General features: G+C 35.1%; 1 protein-coding gene across 1 annotated transcript in view; it reads right to left on the reverse strand.

The window, feature by feature from the left end:
• CFAP47 (cilia and flagella associated protein 47) overlaps nt 1-13713 on the reverse strand; it is a 284853-nt gene that overhangs the window by 153436 nt on the left and 117704 nt on the right. Inside the window, exons 45-46 of the mRNA XM_088521979.1 lie at nt 13221-13401; nt 1414-1610 (exon numbers count right to left, since the gene is read on the reverse strand). Of these exons, the coding sequence (XP_088378105.1) occupies nt 1414-1610; nt 13221-13401 (378 nt within the window). The remainder of the gene's footprint in view (nt 1-1413; nt 1611-13220; nt 13402-13713) is intronic.

Raw genomic sequence — 13713 nt, forward strand, 5'->3', positions numbered from 1 at the left:
AATGTCGTATTCGATAAACCCTAATACAATATCCTTGTACCTTATGCATTTACAAACAATTTTAAAAATATGATCATATCACTTTCTTACAGGAACTCTGCTTAACAGAAAATCATATCCAAAGTCCATTCACATTGATAAGACATAATTAATGTTAATGGACTTAAAATTGCTTCACAGACTGGAAGGTCATTAAATGTAAGGTCCATGACTTAAATCTCATTCACTGAAGAGACTGCAACTGAATGATGGAAGAGTCATCTCACAGTCATCTCATGCTTGTGAAAATTACAGAAATTCAGAATGTTCCAGCCTCTCACAGCAACAAATGGTCACATATTTGATATTCAGAAAGCTTTGAGGCTCATTCTTGTTCTCTAACTCCTTGCATGGTTTCAAGGAAAACATTTGATCATTTTCCTTATTCCCCATGTAAAATCTTTCAGCTTTCACACAGATGTTGCAAGAGGTAGTTAACTAGAGTCTGCAAAGGGCTTTGAGTTCTAAGCAGTAGGTTCAAAGAAACAATAAATCATAGATGAATATTTTCAGAAATAAGCCTAAGAAAATACAGCGTTATGATTCATTTTCTTTACTAATTTTCATTACTGTTTTTTACTTACTTTACTTACTAGTTTCTTGTCTACTTTGAGTATTTCACTGAGATCCTAAAATACGGTTCTTCCCCACATAGTAAGTCTGCCATGTTTGGATCTGCCCCCTTCACTTACCAAATCTCAGAATAATGTTTCCATAAAACCACCCACTAGTGGATTTACTCCTTTCTCTTGCAAATTCTTCTTCTTCTTCTTCTTCCCTATCACTTCTGTTTTTTTTTTTAATCTGAAACATATTCTAAAATTTGAGCAATACTTTACTTAGGGAGATGATATGCCAACCTGCACTCCAACTTCACTCCCTGGACATCTTTCTCACCTGTTAAGGGCTTCCAGTACAAAATAGAGATGATAAAACTATATATGAAATACTGCCTATGCTTCTGGTATCATGTCAATTGCAACTTTAAGTTCATTTGAGGGGAAAAAAAATACAATATAGTCTATCTCTCTATTTTACTTGTCAATTTTATATCTCCTTTTTCAAAAAACAATGTTTGTATCTCAGATTGAACAACTCTTTTTCACTCTCACTATGCTAACATGTGATTAAGGTGCTGGATAGCAATTCTCTGCATCAAAATGAACCATGCGAAGTAATAATCTAAAAACTGCCAGGAATTACTTTTTCCAACAAGCTTCATATTATGTCCAGTATGGATTTGGGGTAATAATTTTGAAGTATTTTCACGTTTTTGTGGATTTTACAATTGTAAATCTTCACAGCACTAATTAAGAGTCTAGTTTTTAAAGATCCTGAAACTTAGTTTAGTTTCTAATAGTAAAGTGAACTCACTATTGGAATGTCCTGAATCACTGCCTGGTAAGCTGGAGATAGAAATTCAAGTTCAGCTTTGGCACGGTCTGTATTCACTATACATTCAACCATATAGACACGAACATCACAGGAGGACTTCAGAAGAATCTGACAGCAGTAGCGACCAGCACATTTAGGAATAAATTTTATAGGAAGTTCAACTGCAGGACTGTTTTCTAGAAAAGAAAAACAAAGGCAATGATGCAAAGCTCTTCAGAATTGTTGAATTTATATGCACAAGAGCTCCTATAAACTGCAATGTAAAACAAACACCAGAATTTTAGGAGTATTATCATATAAGTGTAGGCAAATTTTATTTTCCTTAAAAAAAGATAGTACATGTAGACTTCCAAAGAGCATTCTGCATTGTTTTTAAGTGTAGAGAGAGCAGCATTTTAAAGAATTGATTAACCCTGTACAAGTAAAGAGGTTTGTTTTTATATGAACTTTTGCAAATATCAAAAACATACAGTTGTTGCTATTGAATACTTTTGTCAAATGTTACTGTGAAAGATATCTGAAACAATACAGTGTACTTCCCAATAGCAGCCCCAAGAACAACTGAAATTCTGTTTAGTAGTTTTCACGAGAGCTACTCTTTAGCTTTTTCAGATGGCAAATATTTCATTCAAAGCCCGAGTTTACTAAAATACTGGAGCTATCCAAAAATCATGAAAAGTTTCATTTGCCCAATCCACAGCACATAGGGAAAACTCCATAGAATAATCTCTAGAATAAGGAAGAAGCAATACAACTGTTGATCCCATTTGAACATGGCCAGTTCTAACAAGTCCGACACAATTTTTTCCTTTGCTCTTGCTTACAAAAGAATCACATGTTTCCACAGTATCATCAGCCTTCCCCCTAACCCTTGTGGGAAACTCTGTGGAAAGAAGACATGAGAGAAATTTCAATGACTGCTCCTGAAGTGACTTATCTAGTCCAACTAACTCACGAGTCTTTAAGGAACGTGAAGGAAGACCTCAACTGTAACAACTTTGCTGTAGCTCTGTGTTTATTACCTAAAACCATTTCTAGGACTGGAAACCAATGAAAAAAACCCTTGGTTGGCAAAGATAATGAGTCAAAAACAACAAAATTACATAACAGAACCTCACAGATAAAACTTGGAACAAACCACCACTCCCTGAGGTGTGGATTTCCCTTCTTCCTTTATTGTGGTTTATTTTGTGATGAAACCACAACTGAACTCAAACATTTTTGATATCTTTCGTGAAAACTACTGAATTTTGAAGGTTTGATTGATGTTTCATTCATTTGCATAGTTCTCATTTCTCTGCAAATGAGTAGCAAGCTAAAGTTTTCTTGTTGACATTTGTCATCTATATTCTGATTATTTCACAAAAACAGCTCAAGTACCAGAGATAAATGACACAGAATGATATTATTAATCTTACAACACTACTAGATCATCAAAAAGATTATAAACTGCACCTCAGGTTTAACCCTCTCTGAAATAAATTAGTTTGTTCTTTCTTAAAGACAACATTAATGGATTGGTAATTTTTGAATTATTACCTTTTTGAGTTTTGTCACCAAGTTATTATCCACACTGGCTACACTCCATACAAGTAACCTGAGTTTGTCAGTTACGCCAGGCATGAAACCATCTTTTCTATTCCCCGGTCCATGAGTGCAGCACCTAATTTTATCTGTCTTTATCTTTATCTAAGAAAAACAAGTTTTCTGACTTGTTTACAAGTGTCTGGAAGCTCCAAAATATTTCTGTAGTAATAGGATGAGTTTTAGGGTCTTGCACTCAATGGAAGTCACAATTATTAATGCAGAACCTTTGCAAATTTGTATTTGTACTTTAATTTGTGGCATTTTAAAAAATGAATTAATGGTAGCATTGTTTGAATGATTGTTTTATTTTTATGAGGATGCAAAACTCTTGGAATTTTAAAAGTTAATATATCTTAAAGATATTAACAGGAGAAAACATGAAAAGAGGAGAAAATCCTGTTTCCTCTGCTTTACCCCTGACATATCTGTTTATATTATAGATATGGTTATTAGATATGTCACGGGTAAAGCATATCTATGCTAAATAGATACAGATACGTTTATTCCATACAATAGAAAAATAGAAGAGGAATATGACAGAGGCCTATACAATTAAGAGTAGTATGGAGACCATGGATAATGATCATTTATTCTGCCTACTGTGCTAGTAAGAGCAAAGCTTAAAGCAAACAAAAGTGTTTGCATAGACCAGTACTACTCTGGCACTGGTATGGTATCCTTGGCATGTTATTGAGAAGAAGTTAATTGAGGATTACATAATATATATTAAGAAATCATACATTTTGCTAAAGATTGTGTAGTCAACTAAATGCACTTTGATCAGACCCATTATGGTTGTTCATATATTAGGTTGTGACTTCATTTTAAACCTATGCTCAGCACCAAGAAATCAGCATTATCCTTCACGAAATTGGACCCATTTTTGTAGTGCATGCTTTAAATCTGAATTGTCTTCTTTAGAAAATCAAAAACATTTGATATTTATAACATTTAGTTTGCATTTACTTTTATGATAATGTATTCCTTTTACATAAAGAATACATCGAAGAACAGGTCAGCTGAATAATTGAAAATTTATGAACAATTACGATTAACATAAAGGAAAGCAAGTGACTTGACCCGGTTTATTTAATACGATAATCCAATTGTACATGGTTTCTAAAGTAAGAGGGGATCCTGAAATCAAAATGACTGCAGAAACCACTTCCCTGTGAACTGCATATTAAAGCATATTAAAGTTTTCTGGAAAATGCTTTTTCATGCTCATTTTAAATGCTAAAATGTAATTAGGCTTAAGGGATTCTCAACTTAGTATGTTTTCTTCCTTCAGAGTCTCATACAATATTAAGCAAAGATTAGAGTAGGAATTCAAAGATTCAATGAAAATAATGCATGTGGCCACAGCCGGCCTAGCAGGGCCAAGTACTGAGACAAATTGGTAAGAGAGCAGCTGCAGTCAGGTTACTTCCATGTAAAAGGAAGCAGAGTCTGCACCCATGGAAAGACAAGAGACTGAAGTGTTCTTCTGACAGTGAAAAGTCAACATAGAAAGAACAACACAGATGGTTGGTACAGTTTCTCTAGCTAGGATATTTGTTGTTTGATGGGAATGGATTTCACACAAAATAGGCAAACAATCCTTGAGAGCATGTGCTAGAGCCTTGGATTCCCCTTCACCAACAAGTGTCCTAATCACTTAGCTACAGAGCCACGATTACCTTTAGCCACGTTCAATTAGTGATACCACGTTCAATTCAATGGGTAAAGCAAAAAACTCTCACAATGACAGTCTGCTGTCTGGCGACTGGGAAATTCTTTGGGTACAGAATAGATGTTATTTTGAACATTCTTGTGCTCAGAAAGGGAATGAAATTTCACCACCCACACCTTGGTCAAATGTCCTACTTACTAAGGGTTTTGAAAGCTGTTATTTGCCACACTTTAAGAAAAGTTTAATTTTGTAGTTTTTTGTTATATAAATAGCTATTATATAAAATATTTACTTGATTCTGCATCTCAGCTGAGCAGGGTTGGCAGACACACATCAGAACAGTGGTATGTGCAAAACAGAAACTTTCAGTGGGTAATATCACCCCAGATTCTTAGGAAACTGTGCACGGCTGTTGGTCATGTTCACCCAACATCCAGTTAGTGTGAAAGACAGTGATCACCTGCTGGAGTTGCTGAAGACCATGCCCTCCTCTCTGAGCTTTCCACTCATTATTTTAGGTCAGCCCGGCCTGAAATAGAAACCCTCAATAGCTGTATCAGCCAACAAACACTACCTTTTCAAAGAAATTTCTCATTGGCATTAAAATTGAAGAGAAAGGAGATACTTGAGTTTAGTAATGACACTTTATGGACTGCTCTTTAACCTTATTAACAAATTGCAGGAGGAGGGTGAGCAAAAATGGAAGTTCCGCTCTTCCACATAATGATCTTTTGGCATTATTTTTAAAATAGCAAACTACCTGTCCTCATCAGTCAGGTCTTGCACATTCTAGTAGGTGCTACCTAGCAATGACAGCAACATCCGTTCAGCAGCTTAAGGCTGCTCATAAATTTCACAGAGGTCTTTATTCAGCCTTAGACATTGTGCAAGTGTCACAGATACCTGGTTGCATCAATGTAAAGAATGAGTTTACAAGTTCAGATGCCTGTAAGGTTAAGTAAAGCATACTGAAGAGTCCAGATCTGTGAAAAAGTTTCAAAAACTTTGATGTATTTCTTTATAAAAAAATGTTTTTACAAATCTAAGCCAACAGCTAAATATACTTAATCCACCAGAAAAGGAAGATGCTGCTGAGGAAAAACAAAAAACAGAAACAAAAAGAAGGATGAAAGCATTTTTTTTCCTTAATGGATTTTAAAATGCAAATAGCAGTGATTTTTTTTCTAAGTCTTATCACAAATCTCAGCAGCCACATATGTGTGCCAAATTCAGAAATTTCTTAAGAGTTTGCATTACTACAGAACTACTGTATTGCACTACTACAGAACAAAGATTTTCCTCCAAAGGGTTTTTTTTTGTTTCCTTCTTTTTGTTTCTTTTTATTTTTATTTTTTAATGAACGTATCTCCTTGGTATTTCCTAAGAATATCTGCAAAAGCCTCACAAGCAAGCAGGCTACACACTCTTACTATGCTAATGGGCAACTGGATAGCCTTCAAATAAGAGTAAGTTTGTTTATTATAATTTAAGAAAGGTAGTATATCTATTGGGCTTTCTTAAGTTATCCAATGCGTACCCCTACCAAAAAAGATTAGCTGAACGATATAGTTAAAAACCAAGAAAAAGAGAGTTACAATTCAAAGACACTGACTAAAGAACAAAGACTAAAGGACAAATGCAATCTCTCTCAAAAACATATGCCCAAAATTTTTACAAATTTCACAAAAATGGGATGCTGCATGACTGGGAAAAGAATGGCTAAGGCAGGATGATGAAAAGTAAGCAACAGAAGGCAAAAGAAGGAAGATTAACCAGGATTTCTTACGATCAAAGGGCAGACCTTAGAATACAAAGTGCACTGAATGTCTAAGTAATGTACATGGAGTGACTTGAAGAACCATTTTTTTATACCATTTTTATACCACTTACTATAAAATAGTAAGTCAGTGCAAAACAAATAACAGAGGGTTAATGGCAAATTGTGCAAAAAATATTTAACAGTGCAGGGTATAGATTTCTGTAATACATGAGAATACACATTCTTTTTCAAATCTAAAATTATTTTCTTAAATTATTTTCATTTTACCTTTGATTTTTAAGTCTTCATTTATTTCAACTTGAACTTATTTTTATACAACTCCCAGAAAAGCCTGTCGAGAACTGTAGTTTCTATTTATTTTCATGTATATGTTGCTTTCAAGTATGACATGACATTCCTGTAATATACTCCCTTCTATCAAAACGCAGTAGCACTTCTCGACACCTACACTGTATTTTTCCAGTTGTACATTCAAGAATTCTTGTTTTTCAAAAATTTCTAAGCAATCCTTTAATGAAATATACTGACTGAGAGCTGAAGTCAGAAAAATAGAGTAAGGAATAAGGCTGAAAGCCTTAAATCACACAGGGAGATAAGTGCTGCACCACTATGCAAAGAAGTTCTTGAAGTCTCATTTAGAGACATCACTTTACAAATAAAGCTCATCCACTCCTTCGTGTTATTTCATCTTAGATGCAAGCCACTGATTTATATAAAAATGACACTGTTCAAGTGAACCCAATTGCAGAGTAACCAGTTGTGCTTAGTAAAAGCCGATCTTTCATTACCATGCTGTTTTTCAGAATCTTTTCCAACAGTAACATATTTATATATTTTGCTTTAGATCCCTGATGACCAGTGAATAAGACTGGGAAAAAAAAAATTCAACTGAGTTCCCCTAGAAATATTCACAGTGTCTGCAGAGTTCCCATAATCTTCAGCATCTCAAAGATACCCTTAAGACAGACTTTAACTGGTGCTCAGCAACAACCCTTAGCATTACACACCCTGAAACTATCCATGCTCCTTTCTGCTGAAAACTACTTCCAACCTGAAATAAGAGAAAGGTTCTCCAAACTAGTCATTAGGTGCTAATAAATTTCTGTTGTTGTTTCTTTTATTCGCTCCTTAACATTGCATCGGTATTTGGAACTAGCATAAAGAAAAGACCAAACACATGAATCTTCAGCTTCTTAGATTTAGTCATGACTTTTAATACCCACAGATATTCTGATGGTATTCTGGTATTGTGTTATGGTATTCTGTTAGTCCTAATCCAGATTTTCCTCCACCTCTGTCTTTTCTCCTAGCTGTTGTAGCATGAAATTTTTACTTGGTAACGTATAAAAGTAATTCATGACACATAAATCAGCCATGCTGATAACATGCAAATACGCAGCAGAGAATAATTCAGTGACTCTGGCAATTAAAATAAAAAGCTACAAAGTATGCATCTTTGCAATCTCAGAATTTTTTTCAAAATTTTAAATGCTGTGTTTATCCTCAAGGTGCACAGAGTATGTGAAGGAGATGGAGGCGTATCAAATTCCAGTTATGAACCCTAAAATCTCTCTCTTTATTCAAAGTTCACCTTCAGAAGGAGAGCAGGGACAGGACTGCACTCCTTCTGCCACAGAATGGGACAAGTCCAAGGACGCGACAGAGTTAAAACTAAAAGAAGCCAATGTCTTCCCTCCCAGGGCCACTGACAATGAGAAATGAGCACTGCCAAGACCAGATTTAATATTGGCTACAGAGAATGAGTATCTTCTGAGCATCACAAACATAAGTGTCAAAGACAGCAAAGACAATGACTGGCCTTAACAGTGACAGTCATATAAGCGGTTGTCAAAATTCATAGACAAAGGTCTAAATCATGTATTTTTACACAGTATCCTGAGCCCTAAAGGCCTCATTTGTCAAGCGAGCTTGAAGCCATCGCTGTCTATCCCCATGTTCTTATGTCAGGCAGATTCTAGATATCACTGAATCTTCTAACCACAATCAAGGAGTGAATGAGGATACCAATTTCTGAACAGACAATAAGGGAAATAATACACGGATTATTTTTTTCCTGAGGATGAATGTTATTCTTCATTGTATCAGTAAGTCAGCATAAAAGAGACCTTCCAAAAGCTTTTCACTACACAAAAAACATAGCAAATGCAGTTATTCTCCTCCAGAAACACTACTACAGGTGTCAAAAATTAAAGCAAAACATCCAGACCAATATTTAAATTACCTCTGACCTTTTTGCAAGACCAAAACAACTTATTCAATGAATATAGCAACAAATATATAAATCTATTTCATCATTTTTCAGTCACACTTTGAAATAGAATTATTCTCTCAGTAAATCCTTTGTATGGTGCACATACAAACTTTTAAATCCCATCTGTGTCCCACTATTCTGGCTGACTAAAACTATCAAATGTAATTAATTTTTTATCACTGTCAGTTAAATTACAAAACTCAACTCTGGATGTTTTAATAGGGTAGGAGCTCGTATAAAACCTCAACATTCAAACAGTAAAATGAAAAGATAATAAACTTGTGCTATTGGTGAGAAACTAGGTTATTTTATAGAAAACATGAGAACTTTATTGAATAAAAAACTAAAATGCTGGAAAATGTATACAGCATGTGAAGCATGGACCACTAGGATGAAACAGCAGAACTGCTGATAACATTTTATTGGAGAAGAGATTTAAAGCCCCAGGAAATTACCTGAGGGGTGGGGGAAGGGGAAGGTTAAGATTGCTGTGATCAAAGGCAATGCTGAGCAAGTGTATGAGATGATATTTAGAAGACACAGAAAGGACATATTTATTTAGGGAAAAAAAATACCTTGACTAGAAGATATTGCTAGAATAAGAAAACTGTGTACTATAGATGGTGTAGGCTAAATATTTTTACGTAGTTGTCCGATATGACTGAAGAAAACAAAGAAAATATTAAGAAGAATTTTTCATTATAAATAATTTAAACTATGCCAAATAATGATCAGATATCCTGTTTGCTTGGTTTTCTGCATGTTATTTATTGCAAAGAACAGCAATAAGATCACAACATGCAATATTTCTAATTTTAGAGCCTATGTAAGAAAAATACTGAGATCAGATCAATATTACATGGGCAGTATTCCCATAAATTAACACAGATTCAACAATTATCGGGGCTGCCTGAGGGCTGCCATATTACTTCTGCTGAAGATGTGGATTTTGGGCCAGGATGTAAATCTGAGATCCTCATTGTTAATGAATAGGACACGTATTATAGGTACCAGTCTAAGATCAGGAATTTCTTCTTCTTAATTGTGAGAAAGTATCAGATACCTAATTACCATGCCAATGTATATCTTTACAGGACTCCCCTAAGTAAGCCTATTCTCTATATAATAAATTGATCAAATAAAGCATTTATATTGTAAAAACTATGCACTGTTCATTACTACTGGTAGAATTCCTGGGATTAATATCCTGTTTTGCTAGACAGTATGTAAACAAAAACAAATTATCCTTATCTAAAATAAACTTGCCCCCCTGTGCCAACATGAACAACAGGCATAACGTACGCAAACAAGTGACTATAATACAAACGTATCTTATTATTTCCACGTTTGGTTTACACCATACTCTTATAGCAACAAAAAGGGACTATAGTGAAAAATTACAATAGTATCTTAAATCACATGGGTATGTAAAAACCTGTTTCATCAGGAAACAACTCTGCATAGTATGACAGTCACTCTATTAATTCTGATGATTATGCTGCTGGGCAGTTTGTTATATCTCTTTCTTAATTTTCTCTGATTTTATTAGAAATCAAAAATTCATTAGGAAAGAAAAATAAGCAGAGCAGAAAAGAAAGATTTGTTAAGAAGGAATTTTAAGAGCAAGTGTATCTTCTTATAGTAGCTTAATAATGAGTAAAACTTTCACAGTAGGCTGTAGCCTAATAATAATAGACAGTCTTATGGCCTTTTTGGCTGCCATTCCTTGTGCTTGTAGCTTTAGTAATCTCACAACAGTTTCTTACTGAACTTCAACCTCACATCTTCCCAGCTAACAGGGGGTTAAGACAAGGGATGGGAGAGAGATAGGAAGAAAAAGGGATAAAATCCACTAGCTTAAACCTGCAGCCAAGTGTAACTTTGACAATTTTTGCTCTGGAAGTGAACAGAGAGTTGAGAGGAGACAGACAAACCATCTCTAGGGATGCCATATCCAAGAAAATCAGCAACTTGTTTCTTTGGTGAAACACAGAGATGTTTTTGGATGTTGTTTCGGATGCTACTTGAAAACTGGATCCATTACTTTTCAACTTTGATGACATTCTCATTCTCCACCATCATGTTGCCAAGAAAAAGCTCATGTTAAGGTTAAGCATGGATAACACAAGTGTCTAGATAACTGAACTCATTCTCCTTTTGATTACAAAACAGAAAAGTTTTGCTGTTCATTACCTTTTGTCTGAGCCAGGGGTATAAACAGGGATTGAGTTATTTCCCAGGCTACTTCTGATAATTCCAAGAAACTGAATCCCCTGAGGATCACATTTTAAATCAACAGTGAGCAATCAGTGTGCTGTGTAATCTTCTTTTTTTTATAACATTTTACTATGTTATCTGGCATCGATTTTTACCTTCTAATTCCCATTTGACAAAGTTCTTATATTATTTGCCAGACCCTTTTACAGCAACGGCAATCTAAGAATTTATGAAGCAAGGATTGATTTCAGTTATCTTGCTTCCACCTTTATTTTTCTTCATAAAGCCAAGCACTGACATTTCTTTGAAGTAGTAGTTATTCTCATCCTAAGCAAAGTGCCCCAGTGGCTGAAATCCTGCTTCTTCTTCAGATAACAGAAAAGTTCCTGATGAGGCCAACATTTTGTCACAGGAACACCAACTGCTGATTTCTGTCAGAATATAGTATTTTCAACAGACTATAAAATTCCCTATTAGCAAAACAAATACCCTGAACCTAACTGCATTGTCCATTTCATTCCACGGAATAAATCTGTCACTGTTTTCACACTATAGGCTGATTATCTCATCTTCCCATTTTAGCTGTTCTTCATCTCACCACCTCTCTGAATTCATTCCCCAAATCCCACTTAGTTCTCAGCAATGTCTCTGAGATTTCTCTTCCTGATTTTAAGTGTCTATTTAAGTGTCCTATTTAAGTGTCTTAGAAAGGAAATAAATATCCAAAAGATTGTATTCTCTGATGTATGACTTAGTGTCTAACTTTCCCCCTAGGTACTTTCCTTTCTCTTATAGTTTAATCATTTCTTCTGATTGATGGATTAAAAAAAAAAGAGCAAGAACTAATAGAAAAATAACCACTGCCTCACTGCCTTAAAGTAATTTACTTTCTTCGTATTAGTATTTTAAAATGTTAGTATTTTAGTACTTTAATTAGTATTTTAGAATGTTCATGCATGCTCATCCTCATTTAAACTGTAAAAACAACTTCAGAGGTTGCTAAGCAACCGTGACCTGCTGTTTGGTCAGTCAGTAACGGCTGTTCTGAGATCACGATGTGTGCGACATCTTGCCCTTATTGGCTCTGTGTTTGTAGGGCTCCCCATCTTTCCCAATTGGTGTTTCTCTTCTGTATGGTATAATCCAAAAATCTCCTATACTACTCTACAAAACCATTATAATTTTACTTGACCTCTGCATTAATTACTGCTAACACAGGCAATTATTTCTTAAGAATAAATGGATTCTAGCTATGATTTAAATATGCTGTTTTTCAAGACATTTTTTTCAGTTTCCAATCTGTGTTGTATCTGTTTTACCCACCTGCATTATATATATTCTACCATCTTACTAACTGTGCTAATCCTGTAGTTATACTCCAAACTAGTTTTGCTTCTATTATTGCAATAGCTTTTCTCTTCTTCCTAAAAAATGCCCAGAGACATCCTAAATGGTTTTACAGCACAGCTTCTCTACTCCAGACAGAATGAATCTGTAACTAAAAGATTTGTTAAAAATCATGGGTTTTTTTTCCTCTGAAAAGAAACTGAAACACATGGGATACTCTTCTATATATGCCACATATATTGGATATGTATGAAAACAAATGTAAGCCGTGAAAGCATATGCCTGGTTCCAAGTGCCACAAGAAGTTGCAGGAACATGCAGTCCAAGTAAAATGATTCTTTCTACCAAATGCTCAGAGAAAAGATAAAAAATGAATCTTAACAAAGAGGACCTTCAATCTTGAGTAGTCTGTAGCAGCTATGCCAGATTCTTGTTTGTGCTGTACAAAAATCCAGGGTCTTCCTGCACAGCAGAGTCTTTGCCGTCAACAACATCAACTGGGGCTTTATTTAGTCCTTTTCTGATCCCATGGCCAGGATCACTTTGCCCATGCAGCTCAAGCAGAAACCTACTCTGTTGCCACTGGATATGGTGGAAATGTGGACAGCTATAAACTCTTCACAGTAGTGAACTGACTGTAAGTATTTTTTTTTACCAGTATTAATTAAGAAATTATTATTTACATTTTAACTAGCAAAACCAAAACTGTTTTGCAAGGGTTGCTATCAGATGCTTACGGTAACAGCTGGTGCTGTTATCATCCGCTAGCACAGGTGGCATCAAAATGTAAACAAAACAAATGTAAGCTTACAACAATGTAAGCAAAACAAAACAAAATTGTCTCAGGGAAAATCCAAGTTCACCATCAGTTGCAGTTTAAGCTACAATTTACAGCAACAAGCGGCTCTTACCTGTTTTCTGAGGTGAAAGGTCTTTTTCTGAAGGATCGTTGAAATGAACTCTGCTTGATGCTAGCACTGGAATAGAGACCTTTTCAGGAAGCTCAAAGAACTCCTGCATGTTCACTTCGACGCTGTAGTCCACAGACTTTAACTCTGGGGGAAATTTACAGGGTTGTAAGAGCGCATCTCTCTGCAAGTGAAAGAGGAATGTGTACAGATGAGCCATCATCACTACCAGATCTCAGGTCAAAGAATGTAAAATTATATAGGCTTAAGGACATACTTCTATTGGTATTTAGGCAAGTTCTAAATGCATCAAGAGATCCTTATAGAAATAAATGTCCTGTACACATTTTTAGATATAAAGCATCTGAAATATTCACTTAAAAATAATGTATTTTGACATTTTCAGTCTGCCCCCTCACTCTGTAAGGCTTTATAGTTGTTCAGGGAAGGCAGAAAAGTGGAGAAAAATCATTAATAGAAAAATCTATTTTATATC

The sequence above is a fragment of the Tinamus guttatus genome, unplaced genomic scaffold, assembly GCF_059628265.1.
Source record: "Tinamus guttatus ecotype Peru unplaced genomic scaffold, ASM5962826v1 Tinamus_guttatus_pri_ptg000008l, whole genome shotgun sequence".
NCBI lineage: Eukaryota > Metazoa > Chordata > Aves > Tinamiformes > Tinamidae > Tinamus > Tinamus guttatus.